Raw genomic sequence first — 23,046 nt, 5'->3', positions numbered from 1 at the left:
TATATATATTGGCTTGCCATTGGCTCGATTGCGCTTGGCTAATGCGTTTTAATTAAATAGTTTGAAATAAATAGCATAGCAAGCCGCATAAAATGGCTTAATGCATTGCAACAGTATTTCAATTGCACAGACACATTATTATATGATCCAGAAACGCTCTGAGCGCAGTCAATATTGATATAATATTTCTGCATATACGAGAATTAAAAATGAATAGCTGCCAAGCGAGCTGCATCGAATATGCGTTTGCCATTAAAAGTACGCCGGAACATAATGACGCACTGCTAAATGCGAGAGTGGCAAAAGCTGCATGCCACAAAACAAATACAAATTTCTTATGCAAATAAACAGCAACGATGACAACGGCGAGAGCAACAGCAACTGTGTAGCAATGTACAACATTGCGTATACGCAATCAGCGCCAGAATTTATTTAAATATTAAAATCAACGCCCCAGCGCCGAAAACTATGACATCAAAATATATGCAAGCTCACGTGTCAACGAATGTGTGCATTAGTGTCGCCGACTGTACATGTGTGTGTGTGTGTGTACGTATTTGTGTGTGTGCGTGTGAGTGTGTGTGTGTGCAGACAGCGACGGCTGCGGTGTTAGCAACGAGGACTATGGCCATTCATACGCTGATTTTACGCCGTTTTCAACACGTGATTTTCACACCCCGCAGAGCGCACAACAACACAAACACAACAATCACAGCAACAACAGCAACAGCAACAACAACAACTGCACAACATGGCAAATGTTTTTGCATACATTGAGGCGCTTAATTAATCATTTAAGCTTGGCAAAACAAATAAACAAAACGCATAAGCGAGCAACGGGCAACGGCTGTTACTCGCTTTTGTTGCTGTGCTATATGCGTGTGCGTGTGCTTGTAATGTGTGCCTGTATGTGTGTGTGTGCCAGCTGCTGATAACATGACATCAGCATATTGAGTTTCGCTAGCTCGCCTAAAGGGTTGAGTTAATAATTAGCTATTGCTTGGCTTTGAACAACATTTTCTAATTTGATTTTATTTTCTATATATTTGCAGGTATGCATACCATGAATACTGTCGTGAGTTAAGGAATTTTTACTGTTGTAGAGTAACGGAAATGGGCTAGATATTCGATATGGCTACCCCTGTATAGGTAATCTCTATGTGAGAGAAAATGTTTGAATTAAAAAAATATTAAATTAAATTGAAATAGGGCAAAAAAAATAACTAAAAGCCCCTATAAAAAAATAAATAAATAAATTAATAAGACCTCCATCACCTGAAATCTTCATAGCTCGGTATGGGGTTTGGTTCTTTTTATAATAATTGATTATATAGTACTGTTTGTGATGTACAGGCTCTACACTTATTAAAAAAAATAAAATAAAAAATAAAAAATAATTTAATTTTGTTGTTTTAGTAAAATCTTTTATGCTTTTGCTTTAAAAGTAAAACTTTTAATCAAGATCATTGCTAGAAAATAATAGTTAACTCTTTAATTACTTATGCTGCTTTTCCGAAATCAACTAAAAGAACTCATATTAGCTCCCTCTCATTTTAAGCAAGACACTTCGGTACTTTTCGTTATTCTGTTGAGCTCTATGAGTTGACCTATTCGTGTTCCGATCTTTTCACGAACATCATTTAGAGAGCGATACGATTGATCCTCACTCTCTGAGACTTCGTAACATACACATGAACACAATCAGTTCATGTACGCTACTAATAGACACTCAGAAGAATTTCTATTCGATAGCGAATGAATTAATTTAAGATCCCACGCCATGGGTTGCTCTCAGAGTTTATTCTAAGAGCGTCTGTAAAACACAAAACACTTACTTACAGACATTGAGCTATTGAGCAAAGTGAAGTCGTAAATATATAAATATTTTACACAAAGCAAATTCTGCTTTGATTTTACTTCAGTATTTTGATAAAAATTCCAATATTATTTTTCCGTGCGAATTTCAAAAATGTCTGTCTAATAAATTTAATATTTGTATAATATTTGGAAGTTTATTTTATTTATTTTATATATTTTTTGTTTTATTCATTTAATTAGTTAATTGTATAATTATTATTATTTATTATTAATTAATTATTGATTATTTTGTCCATAAAAAATTTAGAATACACACACAAATAGATGTTCTTAAATTTGCACTCCACTTTCTATTAGTCTATTATATTTATTATTCACTTATTTATATACAAGCTTTAACATTTTTTAAAAATATTTTAATTGGAATTGTATTGTATAATTTGAAAATAAATACATTTTTTATTTATATACTTCCAAAGCTTACATTTAATTGAGTTTCTTCTTTCTGGGAAGCAATCAAAAAAGCCATAATTTGTTGTTACTTTGTTCTTTTCATTCCCTGAAGCAATCAAAATAATTTGTTGTTACTTTTAGCTGAATAGCTTTATATACCTTGTTGAGATGATTTTTATTAATAACACCAGCTACTGAGCGATTCCTTGAATATCATTTAATTTAGAGAAGTTTTCAGTTTATTTCAGCTAATACTTTCGTAACTTGTTTTCGGTTGGCGTTGCCCAATAATAATAAAATGCTTATTTAACACCTTTTATTATTATTATTTATTTTTAATTTTTTTTTTTTTTTTTGGTCGGTTCGTGCAGCTGTTTCGCTGATTGCCCGACACGCACTTAAATTGTCACATAATTAACACAGCAGGCGTCGCACCGCGCCAAATTCGTCTCGCGACGAGACGTGTCATGTCGTGTCGAGCCGTGCGACACTTGACCCCATCACGCAATGGTCTGGAGGCGGGTAGGCGGGCCCAAAAAGTATGCCAGGCGACGAAACATTTATGAAGCTAAATTGTAAATTATACAGGCAACTCGACTACAATAATAACAGCAGCAACAACAACAACAACAACAACAGCAGCAGCACGCGTCCAGGTTAAATGCTTGGCTAACATGGCAAACGAAACGGAAACGGAAGTCGGCTGTCATGGCGGCCGTATACAGTTAGACGCTGCCTTGTGGCACTCGAGCGGGTGTGTGTGTGTGTAGCCTGTTGCCACATATTACATTTAAATATGTCATAATTTCATTTATGTGTACACACAAGTCATGTAATTGTGTGCTTGCTCGTGTGTGTGTGTGTGTGTGTTTGTATGTGGCTTACTTTTATGGCAAGCACGAAAATGTTAAAACACCTGTCGCCATCGCGTCGCTGCTTGGCTGCTTTGTTGCCGCCCAGCCTAATAAGGAGAGTAGGCATAGGGTATCAAGCATGTATTCTAATTGGATCTATAACCACGATCTATAAAACCTTGCCTTTAGAAGTTAAAGGATAAAAATATATATATACATAGTTATATTTAGTTGTATATAATGACATATAGCTTTTCTGCTTATGCTAAACAGGGTATCAAGAATGTTCTCTAATTGCGTCTATAACGAGATATTGAGAAACTTGTCTTCAGATTTTATAGGATACAAAAATTAATATTTTATTTATTTTTGTTGCATATAGCTATCAATTATTTGTGCTTAGGCTAAGTAGGGTATCAAAAATGGTTTTTGATAGAATCTACAACTAAATCTACAGAAATTTGTCGTAAAAATTTACGAGTTAAGAAAATAAAAAAATCACATATATATTATTAAATTTTTTTTTGTTTCGTTTTTTTTTTTTTGCATGTGTTTAAAAATAATTTTTTTTTCTGCTTCTGCTAAACAGAGTATGAAAAATGTTCTTTAAATAGATCTAAAACTAAATCTAAAAAAAAAAAAAAATTATGAGATATGTATATATATTTTTTTTTATTTTTTTTTTATTTTTATTGCAAATATATCAAAATTATTTAGTTCTCAAGTAGGATCTACAATTAAATCAGCACAATTTTCTCTTCAGAATTTATAGAATGAAATATGCTTTTATAATTTATATTATATTTTCTGCTTCTACTAAGCAGGATACCTCTTAAACATATGGATTTCTTTACAATTACCCAAAAGTCTAAAAATATACGCTGTAGCCATAAAAGTTCTCGTTTGACTGTCTCATTTGTGTAATTTATTTATAAAACAATCTCATTGTACATATGTATGCTAGAGCATTTTGGCTTCGTTCTAAAAACTTTTGCCTTCACATATGTTTCGTTACATACAAACATATTTATGCGTGTTTATGTTGACAGCTGTTGCTGTTGTTGTTGTTTTTGTTGTTGCCTTACAACCGCATGGTAGCAAATTATTTAATTAAGTGGCACTCACCTTGGTAATTGTTTAATTAGAGCCTCCCTTTTGTGTGTGTGTGTATGTGTGTGCGGTCTTTGGCCTCAGCATGTGTGTGCGTGTGTATGTGTGTGTGTGTGACGTGGCTCTTGAGCACTACCGTTCACGATTTTTGCAAAGTTTTCAGCGAGCTGCTATAATTGACAGGTTTAACCATCAACGCCATCATCGTGCTCGGCTCGTCTGCCGCTTGTTTGGTCTTTGGTTGCGGCTGTAATTGCCGCTGCTTATGCTGGCAGCGCCGTCAGGTGCGGTGTAACTTTTTACGTTGCCTATCCTCCCCCTTCCCCCTACCGAAAGTTGTACGACATAATAATGGGCTGGGCTTTGGGGGGAGGGCGAGCAGCTCTAAATAGTGAGGCCAATTAGAGAGGGCCAGAGCCAAGCGGCAATTGAATTTCGTATTTGGCATTTGGCTGACCGGCGCGGCGCAAAACTATGTAATTAAAATCGGAAAAGCGAACATTTTGTGGGTCGTTTAATTAGCAAAAAGTATAAATTAATTTGCGAGCTGTGCGCGATTTTATTGATGTGCCTAAAATTATGCAAATGCAATATTATCTAATTAAAATGAACACACACGCTCGCAACGCACACGCACACGCGCACACACACTCAGTTGGTATTTGGCTAAGCTTTTAATGAGCTTATATTTATAAATTTTTGTTTGTGTTTTTAGCCGTTCGCATTATGCCGAGTGCATAATTCATTTGGTAACAACACGGAGAGCACAAAAAATGCTTATTTATCGCCGGGACCAGAGAGAGGTTTTTTGGTTTCAATTAACCCACCTGACAGGGGTTAAACGTTACGACATCCACATCCAAATAAAAGTGCAACAAGCCAATCGCTACTACAACTTGTGTTGATATTATTTATTTCCTGGTGCTTAATGTTAAATATGAAATATATATTTTTTTTGGCACGCCACAGAAATGAGAGCGAGTGCTTGTTAGGCATCGCCTAGGCAGGTGTAGGCGCAGCAGTAGGCGTCGTTGTCAAGCTCTGTCGGTCTGTTCTGCTTGTCCTGTGCGCTGATCCACTTAACTTTATTAAAAAGCCCGCTTCACACAAAACTCAACTTTGCCTTTCACTGGCGTTTCGTGTTCCGCTTCAAAATGTATGACTGCAACAACAACAACAACAACAACAACAACAACAACAACAACAACAACAACAACATAAACGGAGCAAAACGTAAAACATACAATATTTACAGCTCATACGCTGCCTGCGAGACGGCAACTTGCGTTGGCAGAGAATTTTAAGGGAAAACGACTTCATATGAAATAAATTCATTTTGAATAAATCTATACCTAGCTGCATAAAAATAGCTACAATTTATTCAAAAATTCATACTTTTTTGTTGTATTCTCAGTAAATTTCTATTTAAAAACAAAAGAACAAATATTCGTTTCATGACTCATTTTTAGACTCATATAAAAATAATTCTTTAAAAATGTTGGGAAATTCAGACACAAAAGAAGGCTTCAGCCTAAAATTTATATATAATTTATATTTTATATATTTATAAATATTTTTTTCAAAATTTAAATGTGAATTTTTTAATATATATTTAGACTCAATTCTATTTACATAAATCATGTTCAAAATCATATAAAAATCTGTATATACACAAACAGTATATATATTTCAATTTATATGTATCTTAGAAATATTAAGGTATAAATTAATTAATTGTTTTCTATGCAAAAAAAAAAAAAAAAAATTTTAGATTTAAATATTTTAAATTTATTTAAAATTTTATTTTTATTTATATAAAAACAACAATAATAATGTTTAAACACAGAAATAGAGAAAAAGTAAAAAATAGCCTCAGCTTTCCTATGCCTTTTTATACCCTGAACCCATTTTCAATGGGAAATCAGGGTATAATGGTTTTGTTGAAATGTATGTAACAGGGAGAAGGAGGCGTGGCAGACCCCACAAAGTATATATATTCTTGATCAGGGTGACGAGCTGAGTTGATTTGGCCCTGTCCGTCTGTCTGTCCGTCTGTCCGTCTGTCCGTCTGTCCGTCTGTCCGTCTGTCCGTATGTATGAACGCGTCGATTTCAGAAGATATAAGAGCTAGAGACTTCAAATTTTTTTTAAAATGTCCGTAATTACAGCGCGCATATCAAGTTTATCATTAAAAATCGATAACTCATCTCGATATTTTTTTATCGATAAAAACCCTTATCGAAACCCAGTTATAAAATTATATCTTCTACACCTTTATTGCTAGAGTCTCCAAATTTTTAATGTATGCTTATATGCAATTTATACAATTTCGGTTTTTGTTAAAATTTACCCCCCCACCTCTAAATTCACCCCCCTCACCCTCACTTTTGTAAAAAGCGTATTTCAACTACTAGAGACTTGTGCTTTGGCAATTACATGCATATTCATGTTATAATCATAATCTAAAAGTTTCATGAAGATCGTACGTCCATAAAAAAAGTTATTAAACAATTAAGTTCTCATAGTAAGCGCACACTGCAGCCCATGCGTGTTTATGCATGGTTGCTTGTGTGTGTATGTGTTTGTGTATGTGTGTGTGTGTATGCGTTTGTGTATGTATGCGTGTGTGTGTGTATGTGTGTCTGTATGCGTGTGTGTGTATGTATGCCTGTGTTTGCGTACGTGCGTGTGTGTGTGTGTGCGTGTTTCTTGTGTAAGCTGAAAGTCGCGAAAAAGTATTGAAATATCTATTGCTCCAAGGGTTCAGGGGATCTCGTAGTCGAGCAGTCTCGACTAGAGCTTTCTTACTTGTTTTATTTCAAATTTAAATGTGAATTTTAAAATATTTATATATAATATATAATTAAATTTTTATAAATCATATTTAAATGAGTTAAAAATCTTGTATATATTCCTATTTATATTTATATACAAAATATTGAATTAATATTTACTTAAGCTTTCACTCGAATATTTATTTATTTCCACTTTCGATTATTTTTATTAGAGGCTTCGTATAAAGAGAAATGAGAATTTTCACAAAAATTTCTATATAATTTCTCTATATTCTATTCGTTATTTTACTTGCATTCACAGAATTTCCGCTCCAGTCAACCGCAAATATTTCGTCCATATATGAGAGCATTTCGTATTCGGCTCGCTGCTGCCACAACATTTATTTAGCGTTTTATTCCGGCTTTTTCATCTTGTTGCGCTATAAACAATTTGCGATGATATAGAATTTCCTGTGGCGTATTCGTTTGAAATGTTTTATTTTTTATTTTTAAACGTTTGTCGTTTAGTTGTCGCTTGGCGCGACATGCAAGTGACGGAGTTGTGTTGCTCACGCCCACACACCCGCACGCCCAATGCTCTCGCCTCGCTTTTTATTTGTCTCTTTCTTTAAGCCTTCTCTTGCACACTCACACACACATATATACATATACCTATACATATACATATGCTCGTTAACCTTTTGATTTCGCTAGTGACTTTTTGGCATTCGAGTCTCTCTATCCCACTCGCACACTGCCTTCTTGCCTTCCTCTTTCTCACTCTAGCCATCTGTTTATTTGGCACGCAAACTTTTGCTAGCAGCCGCTTGCAATCGAGGTGAAGGCGGTTCATGTTTCATGGCGCCAGTTTCTGTGGCTTCCGTTATGTATTGTGTGCGAGTGTGTGGTATGTTTTCTCTCTCTCTCTCACTGTGTGTGTGTGTGTGTGTGTGTGGGTTTGCTTTGCCTACTTTCAGGTAGGTCAACTCATCGGTTTGGCGCTTTGCGCTGTTTGCTTATTTGGTTTCCCAAGCTTGCGTGTTGTTACCAAAATTTATTACGACAATAATGTTTTCAATGTTTGCTCCGTTTGTGAACGCGTCGTTCGCTCGCCACAGACTCGCCTCGCCCATAAGAATCAAATGTTTGCGGCGTTGATATGCTCTGCCCTGCCATGCCATGGTGCAGCACATCATTGAGTGTCCCACAAAATGCAAACTGACCTGAAATTGCACTCAATGACACGAGCATTCGCAATCGCACCAAAAATGCACAGTGCACAGTGCACTGTGAAGGCAGTCGAAGCGTAGCCCCACACACAAAGCACTTCGCACACACATACTCTCACACTCTCACGCTCACACTCTCACACACACTTAATCGAAACCTAAATGCGAAATTCTTGTTGCAGACTCTCGGGCAGGCCAGTGTCGACTGGTCATGCATTTGGCCTCGTTTTCATTATATTCTGCGCCTAAAAGTAGCCAACAGTCGCTCACAAAATTAAATGCACTCACGCACGCAGCAGCGCACCATCGCACCATCGAACCATCGAACCATCGCTGGACGCACATCATTTTGAGCCCATTAAATCGCTTCGCTTCATTCGCACGCCCGCTTCTAGCGCTGAGTGGTTATTGATTAATCGTCTTCAGCCAACTGGTTGGCTCTCTGCTTCCCTCCTCTTCACTCCTTGCTCGGCCCATTGTGAACTGAAGTGTGCGCGGAAGCGCTGATATCAGCGCTGATGCTGATGGCATTTCGGCCAGCTGCCAGCAAAAGTTGCAGGCTTTAAGGCGCATCACGTTAAGCGCTTAAGCTAACCCATTAACTGTATGGCGCAAGGAGTCATGTTTCGTAAAGCATTTAACTCTCCAGCACGAAATCTTCACACAATTGCCGACTTGAGCTGAAACTCAATGTGAAGGCATTACACGCATACATACATGCATGCAAAATGAAATCGAAAACTTGCAGGGAAAGGAAGCTGAATAGAATAATTAATGAAGTCGAAAGGTCTTTAAAGTTGCTTATGAAAGGGCTAAATATACTAGATTCTTCTCTATATATATTTATTTTGTATGTTGCTTATAAAAAAGCTAAATATACTAAATATAAAAATAGCTAAATACACTAGATTTATATTTATATTTTATTTGCATAATACTTAGTCTATTTAATGATTTTCATATACTCTCATATCATGATTGAAGATGAGAAACATATTATCCTCATGAAAGTAAAAAGAATTTGAATAGGGTACCAAGGTGTATAGTTTTTATTAATGGGGAGAAGGGAGACAAACTTAAATTTCAAATTGGAAGAAAGAGAGTATTTTATGGTTTGACTTATCTAGTGCCTTGAAATTGACCATTTTTTTTATTCATAATTTTCAATAAATATTTTTTATATTCAAAACTATTCCAATGAACCAAAAAATTATTCTTTTAAAAATATCTTGATAATTTAATGCATTTCATGTTAAATGAAAATTTATAGACCTGAGAACTTTTCTTCTTCATAGCAAAATATATATTAAAAAAAAAAAACAACTTATTGTCTATAACATTTTTTACATTTGACACAGAACACATTATCCTGTTCTACTAAAATATAATATTTTATACAATGGAAATTGATTTGTTAAAATTTAACATAAGAACGGGGGGAAAACTTATATAAAATCCCCATAAAGTTTTAAACTTTAAAATATAACAATATAATATAAATTTTCAAGGCTATGCGACAGTGTGCATCATAATTTTTCAAATTTTTATTTTAAGCAAACTCATTTGCTCGCCATTTCAAATAGTTCTGCACTTTAACTGTATTTTCAGACTAATATCTCATGATAAGCGCTAGCAGTGCGTTCAATCGCTCACAATTAACTTGCACATTTGGTTCATCAATCATTTGCCATTTGCGACCGCAAAAACTCTGCTTCCCCTCTATGGCCATGACTGAAATCAGCAATGCATTGCCATGCAGCATGTGGCAATCAGCGATTTCGGAACAATGCCTAAAACTATGCAACATAAATTTTTTTGCACAAGCTACATAACAATGATTGCCATTGTTTTTCAGTACATATATGAATGCTGATGTTGCTGTTGTTGTTGTTGTTGTTGATTTACTACTGACCCGATTTTCGGCCTGTCAACACATGCAGCGGTCACGCTCCCCGCGCCGTAACACGTGGCTGGGCCAAGAATTTGTCGCCTGGCCAAACTATGTGCAACTAATAGTTACAATTTGGCGCCCACACACACACACACACACACACATACAGAATGGAAACAAAAACTACGGCGTGGCATTGCATAACTTTCGGGTGCCACATGTGGCAGCTTTTGTTTCGGCCGTAAGCAGGCATGCAACAGCGTACGAACTGCAGACTCCAACCTGCAGCGGCCACGTTTAGTCGCCTTGTACGGGTAATAGGTGGAAAAGGGGCCGGTTTGTGTGGAATGCCCATTGCAAGTTGTTGGCATGCCTACCATGAGCAGAGACTATGCCTTGCAGCGCCTATAGTTATGCAGCACTTCTATTTTTTTTCGCTTTTGCTTTTGCTTTTGCTCTACGCGCTGCCCGCATGCTTGAGTGAAATTCTTGCGCTGCTTGTTATGCCTTTGCTTGCCTTATGGCCTCGAAATATGAGTTCAATATGGGGTATACTGAAATGGAGAATTGTGTATATTGAGGAGAACTCTGAGAGATCAGTGATATAGAGATAAATATTAAATATTATTTTCTACCTCTTCTTCATTCATAATGAAAATTCATTTAAGCCATATAATCTATTCCTATGCTAAAATAAATAAATTTAAATAGACTTTTGCTTAAATTAAGTTGCTTTTCGCTGCAAATACATGCAAGTAAAATAAATGAATTTATAAAAAAAAAAAATAAATAAATAAATAATAGATTCTTTGATATATAATAATAATATATTTTTATAATTTATTAATTTTTAAATATTTATGATTCTGTTTTTTTTTTATTTATTTATTTTATTTTTTATTTTTGAATATTTTGAAGTGAAGAATCTGCTTCATTTTTATTTATTTATTACATTTTAAATCATAATGAATAATTTTTCTGCATTTGTAATTCGACAGTTTTGCATTTTTTTTTACCTGTCCTCACCTTAGCCAGGGTACCCGTTAGTCCATCATTGCTTCAACCTGTGCATCCATTTCACTTTGTATTTCGCTCTCGCTTTTATTTTTTGCATGCCGCGCATGAAAATTGTTGCATATTTTGCGGCGCTCGCGCTGCTTTGCGTATGTGGAGCATGTGTTGCCAATTTTGGGCTTCGCTTTTGCCCGTAATTTGGTTACATGTCCAACTTGCAACATGCAGCTCGCAGATCTCAGCTCGCAACGCATGCTGCCATTTTAAAGGCAAACTACAAGATAGTGCTGCATGTATTTTGCCTTGACTCTGGCTTGGCAGCTTAATTTGGCGCATTGCAACATGCAATGCCACGCATGCCGCTGGGTCGCGCAGCCCCCAAAAACAGCGCACAAATCTAAACAGCTAACCATTTTTGACATATTGTCTGTCAAACATCGAGAAAGATGAGCTGCCACCCTGCACTGCTGCACCACATACTGAGGTGGCTTCACGAGCATTGCTACGCATAGTTCTGTGGGGCACATCATGCAGCTGGATGCCCGCCTTGACTTTCAATGTGATGGACGGATGGCACAGTGCACGAATTGTGTCAATTTATATGCGAACAGCGGAGCCACCCCCATCGACCATTATTAAAAAGAATGAAAGAATAAAAAAGATGTTCGGAATGTGTTCGTCGTAATGGGAAATAAAAAATACTCTTGCAGAAAAAGGAATGTGCTCAATGAGCTTGATTCGCTTTGGCAGGATATAGAAAGACTTTTGTTGAGTAATGATAATAAAAAAAAAAAATCATACAGATGATGTGAGCTATTTCATGATATTTTTCATATGTGGATTGCTCTTGAACTTGTTTAAGAAAAGTAATCGCAGCTTCATATATAAAAATACATTTTTCCTTTAAGCCATCAGCTTTTTAAATTTTATTTAATTACTTATATATTTATTAATTTATTTTATTTTATTTTTTTAGTATTATTAATTTAATTATTTATTATTACAAAGAATTAATTCTAAATAACAAGTTTTAAGCCAGGACGACAAAGGACTTCAGGCAGTAGTGTTATTAATATATGTACAATTTATACTAATCAATATAATAAATGCTTAATATTATTTGGATTGCCATTCAGTTAAAAAACTATTAGTTAGCCTCAAATAATTTAATATTTATTAAACTAATTTAATTAAAAATTTTAAATTTATATTTTATTATGTGTAGCATAAAATTAAAAAAGAAAATTATAGAATTAAATTTGATGGCCGAAATTAAAGAATTGCTATTTATTTTTATTTAATAAAAATTTTTTGTATTTATTTTCTTTAAAAATTATTATTATTATTATTATTATTTTTTTATATTATTATATTATACAGCGAATCCTTACATCACATTTTATACGCTGAATTTCATCAAACATTTTATCAAAAATCGAAGGAAAGTCAGCTCTTTAATAGACAGCGAAATGAATTTGCATTCTACTTGCCTTGGGACTCTAAGCAATTTGTTGCGCTGCGAGCTATGTTCATAGAGTCTTCAATATCTCTGTTCATGCATTGCAAATTTGGTTACAAAATTATCATACTCTCTGCAAGGGTATTCCAATAAAACAGAGAACAGTGTAATATTTTTTTCTAACCATCTCTGCGTTTGCCTCGCATTCTGTGATTTTTCATTGTGATACTCGCACACATTCTGTACTCGAGTCCCTCCGCTCGCAGCACCCCTTTCTCTCTGTCCCTCTCTCTCTCTCTCTCTCTCTCTCTGTCTCTCTCACACACACTCGGGCACACATTGCTGGATATTGAGTGCACTTTGTCAAAAGTTATTTTGCAACATTTGCTATTATGCACTCGATAACAATTTTATAACAGTTTCTTCTGGCCCGCCGTCCCCGAATCGGTTATTTTTTCGCTTCACAATTTATTGTGCTACATATATTATTATTGTGTATTGAAAAATGCATTTTTCATGACATTACAACAAAAAGCGTTTGGGTTCACAGTCCCCCGGGCAAAGTTTTTGGCTTGAAAAATTGCTCTGGCCCCGGACCCGGACAGGCGTGCGCATAAATTGTTTGCTACAGTAATTGGAGCACAATGTTAAAGTATGAATTTTTGATTTGATTTCGGCCAGCTTCGCTTCACGAAACTCTTCCCTCTAGCAGCCCATAAAAGAGCTTGTGCCTGGCCTACATTAATTCCAAGTTAGCTCTGATCATTTGATTGATGATGATTTGAAGATGATTACAGTGTGTTTTTAGCCATGTTCAATGAATGTCAAGGACATAAATCTAGTTAATTTGTTTATTATTTGATTCGACTGTCTAAACTATAGTTGAATTCACTGCGTGCCATTAATTAAACTGAAAGCTCTTACGTACTTTTAAAGCTTATTGTTGTTATGCTGGTGCTTCAAACAAGCATGCTTAGAACAAAGTCAGGGCTCTCTTTTGGTCTTTAGTCTGTTTGGGTTTGGGCTGTGAGTCAACTAGTCGTGTTGACTTTGCCGCTTGATTGTTTTGGCGTTTCTTTGGCTTCAGCTAGCGGGTGACTGCAGCTGGCGTACATGTTGTGGCTTCCAGGTAACCCAAATGGCAACCTGCCAGTCGCCAGTCGCCAGTCGCCAGTTGCCAGCTGCGAGTTTTCATTGTCTTGGCTGTGTTTCTGTAGACTTGAGTTGCAAGCCAAAGCGAGCCTTGACTTGGCCATTTGGCAGCTGAATGGACCGCAGCGGCATTCATCTGAATGGAATGCTTTAATGCGCCATTTTCAATTTGTTTTAGATTAAAAGGCCAACCCAATTAATCACAAATCCCATTTCGCCAACAGAACAAGAGAGAGAGAAAGAAAAAGAAAGAGAAAAAATATATATATATGTATCGAGTAGCGAAAGCGAATGTTGCCGCTTCGAATATCAATCAATTACAACGAAAGTATTTATCGGACATGCTTATCGGCTTCAATAAAAGCGCACAAAAAACACATGACACACACATACACACACACACACACATGACAACGGATGGAAAAGACAGACACACACACACAGGGCTGGAAGGGGCTGCATGGGCGTGGGCTGTAAATGTCATGGGAGCTGCGCACGAGCGGCAACAAAAGTGAAATTCGATTAAAATTTATCACAAAACGCAAATCGCATAAAAAGCAGCAGCAATGTTAAGGTTTCTGCCCCTTATACTACTCCTTGTTGCTGTATTGTTTGCTTGTGTGCGCGTGTTGGGGGCCTGTCGATTGGGGACTCAGCGGAAACAATAAAAAAGGCGCATCATTAATTTTTGCAGTATTTTCAGCAAGACTCAAAATTTATCGTAGACGAAAAAAGAATAGCAAAGCAAAGAAACACTGAAAAGTCGATAAGCGAGTTAAATAGATTGGGTGTACTCAATTAAGGTATACCCTGTTAAATAAGTCAATAAGGGACTGATTAATTATGAAATTGTTGATAGGAATTATAATAAAAATATTAAATATAGTCAGTGTTTAATAAAAATAGGGCCAATTGAATTTTTGGTAAATATTGAACAGAAAATAAATAAATAAATTATATTAAATATATTTTTTATAAATATATAAAAAAAAGTAATTAAATCATATACATTTTAAAATTATTATTATTATTATTTTTTTTTTTTTATAAATATATAAATATTATGTATTTGATAACCAAAGTTATTGTTTAATATTAAAGTAAATATTTTTGCATAATTATTATTATTTTTTTATCTACGAGAGCCTTAAAAATATTTAAAAATAATAATACTTATACCAAATATATATTTGATACTATTAACATATTTTCAATATAAATCTTAATCTTAAATCATTTTAATTAACGACCTTTAATCAAGTGTAATGAATGAATCAATACAGGGTAGAGCAACAGCTCCGAATTGAGCAGATGAGCGAAGGCATCGAGTGTTCTGCTTGCGTGACTGTGTCTATCCCCATCTTTATTCCCATTCTGAGCTGCTCTTCTAGCCAAGTCAATGCTGGGTGAAAGTGGGTGAAAGTCTTTCACTACCCAATCATTATTCAATATGTTGACTTTTGTGCTTTCACATTTGTTTCGCACCCTGCCACATAAGTCATGTGTGGGCAATTTGGGCGGGGCGGCAGCTGGCGTATCGCCACCCCGTTTGTTATACGTATGCGGCAGGCAGCGCATGCAAAAGACAAAGAAAAATGTTGCTTAAAGTGCCGATCGGCAGACGCGCAGCGCGTCGATGTGGAAATTGTGATAGTGCCGCTGGGTTATGGTGTTGCTGTTGCAATACTGTGTGTCTGCTCCCCCTTCACCCCCCAGCACCCGTGCTCCATCCACATCCAGTGCCCGCATGCCGAAACAATGAACTCTGGCAACAGTGTCGAAGTTGTTTAACTTTACATTTGTTGCCCTGGCTCTTTGCCTGCTTCAGTTTCTGGTTTGCTGGCCCTCTACGGTTGCCGTTGATGTTGGCTGCTTCTTCTAGTTCTCCTGCTTCGACTATAACTTCAGCACTCGTTGGTAGCCACGGCCACAGCTTAGTGTTGCCTTTGATTAAGGTGCCCCCAATGCCAAGGGGCATTGTTTTCCCATAGCGCCTGTCATTGAAATAGAGCCGGTTATAGGTGTCAGTTTTGGCAAAGCTCTAGCACCAAAGTACAATTAGTTTGGCTTAGTTTCAAAGGTTATTAAAGAGCCGTTAAATAATTCAAGTGAAAGTGAAGACTTTGCCAACTAAGAGTTAAATATAAGCTAATAGGTAAACGACAGTTAATTAAGTATTTAAAGTTCGTTTTTATATTTTATGATTATTATTATTATATTAATTAATTATTCGCAATAGAGTTTAAGACAAAAGCTGCAAAAAAAAAAAAAAAAAAATTATAATTATTGATTATTATTATTATTTTTTTTTTTAATTAATTTTTTTTTTATAATTATTACAAACATTTTTTTTATTTTTATATATTTTTTTATTTTTATTATCATTAATTTTACTTTTTAATTTGATGAACTAGTAAATCTATATTTTTTTTGACTCTTGCAACAATTATAATTATATAATAGATATATTTAAAAGCTTAATTTAAATTTAAATCTATATGTTTTATCAAACTATAGCAGCTTGTTGTCAATCATGCCGCTCGATTTTTGGCGTCAATATATAAATTAGGACACGCTGCATTAGTTCGAAAAGCTGAGCAATTAAAATTTATGAAATTAAAAGCAAATAATAACATAAATTTTAATTAAGCCAAACCAAAAAAACAAAAAAGTAATAATAAAAATGGATTACGCGCAATTAAAGTAGCTGTCGCAGCGCCTTAATATATGCAGTGCAAAAATGTTCAGCTCTCTTTTGGTCAATTTTCTGTTGTTGTGCATCTCATCCATTTCATTTGCACAATCAGTGGGGCAACCGCCGTCGAATAACATCTCTGCAGGCTATAGAATCAGCGATTCGTGTACACCGCCAGCTCTCAGCCACTGTATGATAAAGCAATTGGCGGGCGCCAATAAGTAGTAGGCGATGCAAATTAAAGCGACAGATGAACTCACATTGAAATTTAACAGCACTCGAAATGTTTTTATTTTGATTTTTTTTTTTTTTCTCATTTTTTGTTCAACTGTTAATTGAAAGCTACGGCAGCAGACAAGTACAACGTTGTAAAATCAAGTAATATACTCCTCTATGGTAAAATAAGTTGAGTAGCTATGCTGATTTAAGTAGGAAAGGTGCAAGATTTTAAGTGGGAAAAAGATAATTATTATTTTGTTATTTAATATTATGAAGTGCAGAATCTGTACAATATTTTTTACTTTAAAAAATAATTATTATATATATTTTTATTTTTATTGATTTTTTATTTAAACTTGTGCTAGCGAAAGTCGTATTTGTTCCTGAATTATTCAACTCTAAGATGATTATAATTTTCAAGTATAATTAAAAGGAATGTAATTAGTTTAGTTAAAATTTACTGATGCTAAAATATTGTACATTTTATGTTTAACATATTTTTAGTTGATCTATGTTTTGTAGTACTTTCTTATCTTATGATATGAATATGAATATATGTATCAATTTAATATTTTAATTTATTTATTTTTTATTTGTTAAATATTTTTTACATAAAGAAATTAATTTTATTCAGAATTACATCATCACAAAAATATAATTATTATTATTATTATTATTATTATTTATTTTATTTTTTTGTATGTTTTTTTTTATATTTATATTTTATTTTATTTTATTTATTTATTTTTTAATTTAATTTTATTTGTTTCTCTTTTTTTATTTTTATTTTCAACTAATATAATTTAAAGAATTTTTAGTATACAGGATATCTATTAGTCTTATATGCTTATATTCCACCCAGCATTGATTTTCATTGTTTTTCCATTGCCAGCGACTTTTACGAGTTTCATGTAAATTTAATTTGTCTGCCAACTGTTTGCGCTCTCCAACCCAACCAATGCCCCTTGCATGCGCAAACCTTTTGCTATTTGGTGGTTAACCAAAAAATATTCGTGTGTAACACATTTGCAGCTTTACAACGTTACACAAAATTCACACACACACGCACACATGCAGAAGCACAGAATGCATGAGCATGCCACGCCCAGTTGCAGCCCACTTGACTAGCTCAGATAGTTTTGCATTGTTGCGGTAAATTGGCAAAAATTTACATACCATTGGCATTTATTGTTTATGCATTGGTTGCATTGCCTCATCATCATCAGGATGACGATGATGATGATGCGATGATGATGAGCATTGTGATTATTGTGATGTTGCATGCTTGTGTTTATATAGATATATTCTGGCTGTTGTTGCCAGTCGCTTGTGGCTTTAAAATTGCGGCAATTAAATTTTGCAGATTTTTTGTTGTTGTTGTTGCCATTGTTGTTTATTGTGGATATTATGAAATAAATTTCATAAGGTTTATATGCACACATATTCATTCATGTGTTTGTATATGTTAGATACATATTCTTTTAAAATCTTTCGCTTAGTGTTGCAGGCTTTTATTTTAATTGAGGTTTTTGTTATAAATTGTGCGCTTTACGGTTAATTTCGAAATGGATAGCAAGGCTCGTAAGCTGCCATAATTGGTTTGTTTTAAACAATTTGTGTGCCTGGCAAGTGGGCCAGCCTTGATGGGATTTATATTATTTATTTAACACACACATAAATATATCATATATGTATATAGAGCAAAAATACTTGTAGGTAACCAAAGCTGGGATTTGTTTTAAAATCTGGTGTTGGTTTTTTTTTTTTTTTTTTTTTTTTTTTTTTGTAAGCTTTTCTTCCACACACTTTTCAAAGCCAATAAACAAACAGACTTCACATTTCGGCCATAAATAAAATGGCCAGGCGGTTTTTAGTATTTGCCAACAGCTTGTCCCAAAGACGTGAGAAAAATGCGGCGACTTGCTGCCGTTTGTGCAGTTGGCCTTAAACAACAACACCTGCCGCTAATGGCCAGTGCCTGGGACGGTGTTCGGGCCTGTGCCATGTGTTTGATTTATATACGAAGGCATATCTAAACTTTTAGCTCATTTTACACACACACACACAAGCACACACACACAAGTACACACACACACTGTGTCCCTTTTCCAACCCAACTGGTTTCAAAGTCTGTTCAGCCAACAAACAATTGCCATGTAATAGTTACTTCGTTGGCCTTGTTTGCGAGGGTTTCGTCTTGCATAATGACAGCTGTGTGACATGTCAAAAGCCAAAAAAGAACAACAATAACAGCAACACTGACACACACACACACACACACACATAGCCATAGTCAGAGTCACATATTGATGGTGTGCGTCAAATGCCGTCGCTGTTTCTGTCAATTTGGCTTGGCCACAATTGTTGTTTTCGTCTCTCTGTCCATTCATTCGCTCATTTGTTCAGTTTGTCAGTGCGTTCATCAATGCACTGCTTAGTTCATTTATGCTGGGCTGTTGTTCTACCAGCAGCAGCAGCAGCAGCAGCAGCTGCTATTGTTGCTTGTTTGACAAATTGATCGCGTGATATGTTTGCCGAACGACCACGTTGTTGTTACTGCCGGCTGTCGATTGTCGTCTGGCATTGGTTGCATTACAAAATGTTGGCTTCAGCAGCTAACTAAATGTCGAACATGACACCAAATAGTTGCAAGTATGTCACTTATTTGTGCTTTTCCCAAAACTAAATTCGTTCACATTTGGCCAAGTTGCTGCTAATGCAATTTTCATAGAGCCCAAATGGGCTAAAAGACTTTTTACTCACTTTAACACAAATTGGAAAAAAACTCAGTAAAGTAAATATCAATTATGATGAACTGCAATTTAATGAGAAAAATACAACTATAGACTGAGGTCTAAATTTTAATTAACTTTTTTCTTTTTTTTTTAAATTTTATTATATTTTTTTTTTAATATGTCTAATCACATAATTTACTACAAACTCAATTTGATTCGCCAATTAGATTGATTGGAAAACAAAAATGAATACAAACAAAAATATTATAAATTATAATGGACACTAATTTAAATACAATGTCATAAAATCAATTAGGGTTTGAGACTAGACTGAAGCGAAAAAGCAAGGGGGAAAAAAAAACAAAGTAAAAAAGAAAAAAAAAAAGAAAATGAAAAAAAAAAGGTATAATATAAAACGTATAGCAAGTAATTGGCATAAATGGGAAAAATAATTAAGTTTAACATTTTAATTTTTTTATTTTGAAATTAATTTAATAAAAGTTGTTTACAGTTCTTTAAATAGAAATTTTAATAATTTTAATAATTTCATAATAATATCAAATGCGGAATCTATACATAATTCGTATACTTTTTAAATAGAAGAAAAAAATAATAAACTTTAAGAATTTTATTTTTAAAAAAATAGCTTTAAAAATATATATCAAAATTAAAATAGATTTAAAGAATTAGATTTAAAACATTAAAAATATATTGAAAAAAAAAAAAAAATTAAATATACCATTTAAAAATATTCATTTATTTATTAGAATTTATAATTAATATACAATAACGGTTAACTTAAAGTCTAAGCACTGGTATTGGGTCCTCCATCGATATTTAATAAGAGACTCAGAGCCACAAAACAATTTCCTGCTTAGCAATGTGTCCTTCTTGATATTCGATTAGCTCTAAATTATTATCTAAAATTTAATTAAACATAATTGTAAAAGGAATGTTTTACGATATCAACAACTTGTTGCTGCATGAAGTAAATTTTCCCTAGAAGTGAAGTAGAGACCCGTAATTAAGTAGTTATTGCTTCCAAGAATGCATGTCACTGTGTGGCTTGAAAACTATTTACCAGCTACTGCTATGCAGCTGTTGTTGTTGGACAACAGATTTGCTCAATCATGAACAAGTTGTACAATCTTACGTCCGACTCTGACTTAGTCCAATCAGTTGCCGTGTGCGAGCGGGCAGCGCTGCATCTTGCATAATTCAAGCTCTAGCCGTTTCAGCGGATAGCCGGGCACATTCATAACTAAGCCATCGGCAGTGGCAGACAACTTAATTGTGGACGATGGGATTATGAGGCACATTCCCGGAGATGGGACACGGCAACCGGGTAGCCGGGTAACCGGATAGCCGGATCGACGGGGACAACGAAACAACGTCAATTCGTTAAAATCTACGTCAGCTTTGCTGCTAATTTTGTTTGCCTTGTGTAGCACACACACACACACACACATGCACTCTAGTGAGGCACGCCCACACAGGCTGCACAGTGTTTGAGAAAAGTGTGCACACCTTTCGTCTCGTAACATTTGTCGCTTTGTTTGCGCTGCACTTCAAACACTGCAGACAAAATGCTGTCGAAAATCCACTGATGTCTGATGTCTCTATATGGCGCAGCCCTGGTCGCTCCGGCTGCCTGTAGTTAATCCGCCTAACGCTATGCAATGCAAAGTTTTTTGTTCAAAATTAATTAATTTTATGTGCAAACAGTTGTTAATTTTCTCCTTTTCCGCTTTGTTTTGTTTTTCCTTTTTTCGTGTTGACCCTCAAAGAGTGGAGATTGCCCCGGGCAACGTTTGTTGGATTTATTGTGTGTGAAATTTGGCTGGGTCCGTTTTAATTGGCTTAAATATTTTTAGCAGAACCTAACCATTAATCATGCGTATTTGTGCTCTCATTTATTATTGCAGGTCCTCACACATGTGGCAGTGAGCGGAAAGTTGAAGCGCATCGGCAGGTTAAATACATTGGACACAGTTTGGAGAAGTGATGAAGTCATGAGACCGACATTCGATCGACGCCTCTGGATATTATTGTTCATTATTTTAGTACAATGTAAGTAGAGCAAACTCTCAATAAGACATGACCAAATTAATGCGGCAAGTGGCCCCACTAAGCCAGCCAGCTCATATATTTGCCGCATTGCCTTTGTTGAAAACGAATGCTCCATTTTGTATGCCAGCAACGTGTGAAAAATAGTTCACAGATAATCGCAGTCCGGCAGGTCACATTATTTATGCGCCAGCACACACAACGCCTTCAAATCCCCACCAATGGCCCGACGCCACCCCTTCCCTATCCGCCATCCAAAACTCAGCTACTGGCAGCTTGAGTCGGCTGTCTTTAGAGTCGCTGGCCGAGTCTGTTTCTGCTGGCCCTTATCAGCTTGATATTCTATGCCACAAGCAGCAAACAAAGCCATTTCTTTTATTTGATGTGCGTTTTGGGGCATCCGAGTTTCGGGAGCGAAAGAAAGACGCAATACGGTTGGGGCCAGCGGCCTGACCCTGAGCGTTTGCTGGCCAAATAAAGCGTGTGCGAGTGTATGTGTGTGTGTGTGTGCTGGCTTGAAGGCCTGAGCTCCAATAGGATAACCAGGACAGGTTCTGCATAGCAAGCAACTTGCGCTTTGCTCTTTAATGCAATGAGGCGTATGAGTGATATGCCATTAGGCAGGCCATATTACTCATACGGCCATGCCTGCCAACAAAATCTCAGCTACGCTGTGAAGGCACTGCTCAAATATTTATTAAAGACCTCTGTCAAATCACGGCTAAGCTCTAGAAATGCGCTTTAAATTGTTCATACAATAGCTCTTTAGTTTTTATTGCATCCTACAAAATAATAAAATTAAATAATGCATAACAACTGTAAATAGGCCAGTAAATCAAATATCAAACATGTTTGTTAGTTTTCTGCGATTTGTTGATAAAAATTGGGCATATTAACTGGCGAAACTGTGGCTTACGATATTACAAAATGAAATTCATTTTATTTACAATTTTCAATAATAAATTTTCAAAATATCGATGTAATACTTTCTAAATTTGATTAGTAAATAAAACTGAATGTTAGTATTTTAATTGAAATATATCCCAATATTTATGTGACTAACGTATTAAAACTGATGCAGAATTGCAATTTGTTGATTTTCGGTTATAGCAGAAATGAAATAGACAACTGACTACAATTGATTTATTAAATTAAATATACACATGATCTAATTAATTTTATGTAAACAAATTCAGCTTATAAATAATTGTTGAGCGTATGATTACTTACGCAATAAAAATTATTACAGAATAAAAATTAGCTCCCTCTGCTTCTGAACGAGAAACCTTGGGTCTTTTCGCTTCTGTTTTCTTCTGAAGGCTTTGAGTCGATCTATTCGTGCTGCACTCTATTAACGAACATCATGTAGAGAGGGTTGCGATTGATGCTCACACAATAAATCTTAGTAAGTGAGCGAAGAACTCAAAAAGTCATAAAAAGTAGTTTACAGCGTCGTATACAAAATCACACGCTCAGTCCACGTACGCTTTGATCTATTTAGAGAACACAATACTATTATATATTCAAGAGAGTTTTTGCTTAATTTAACTCTACCGAAGGGTCGGAGATCAACGAA

General features: G+C 35.2%; 1 protein-coding gene across 1 annotated transcript in view; it reads left to right on the top strand.

The window, feature by feature from the left end:
- LOC6580482 (hemicentin-1) overlaps positions 1–23,046 on the top strand; it is a 206,323-nt gene that overhangs the window by 30,242 nt on the left and 153,035 nt on the right. The window contains exon 2 of the mRNA XM_002006284.4: positions 21,329–21,473. Within this exon, the coding sequence (XP_002006320.2) occupies positions 21,416–21,473 (58 nt within the window). The 5' untranslated portion in view covers positions 21,329–21,415. The remainder of the gene's footprint in view (positions 1–21,328; positions 21,474–23,046) is intronic.

Source organism: Drosophila mojavensis, unplaced genomic scaffold (assembly GCF_018153725.1).
Source record: "Drosophila mojavensis isolate 15081-1352.22 unplaced genomic scaffold, ASM1815372v1 contig_81, whole genome shotgun sequence".
NCBI lineage: Eukaryota > Metazoa > Arthropoda > Insecta > Diptera > Drosophilidae > Drosophila > Drosophila mojavensis.
This window is presented reverse-complemented; position numbering and strand designations above follow the sequence as displayed.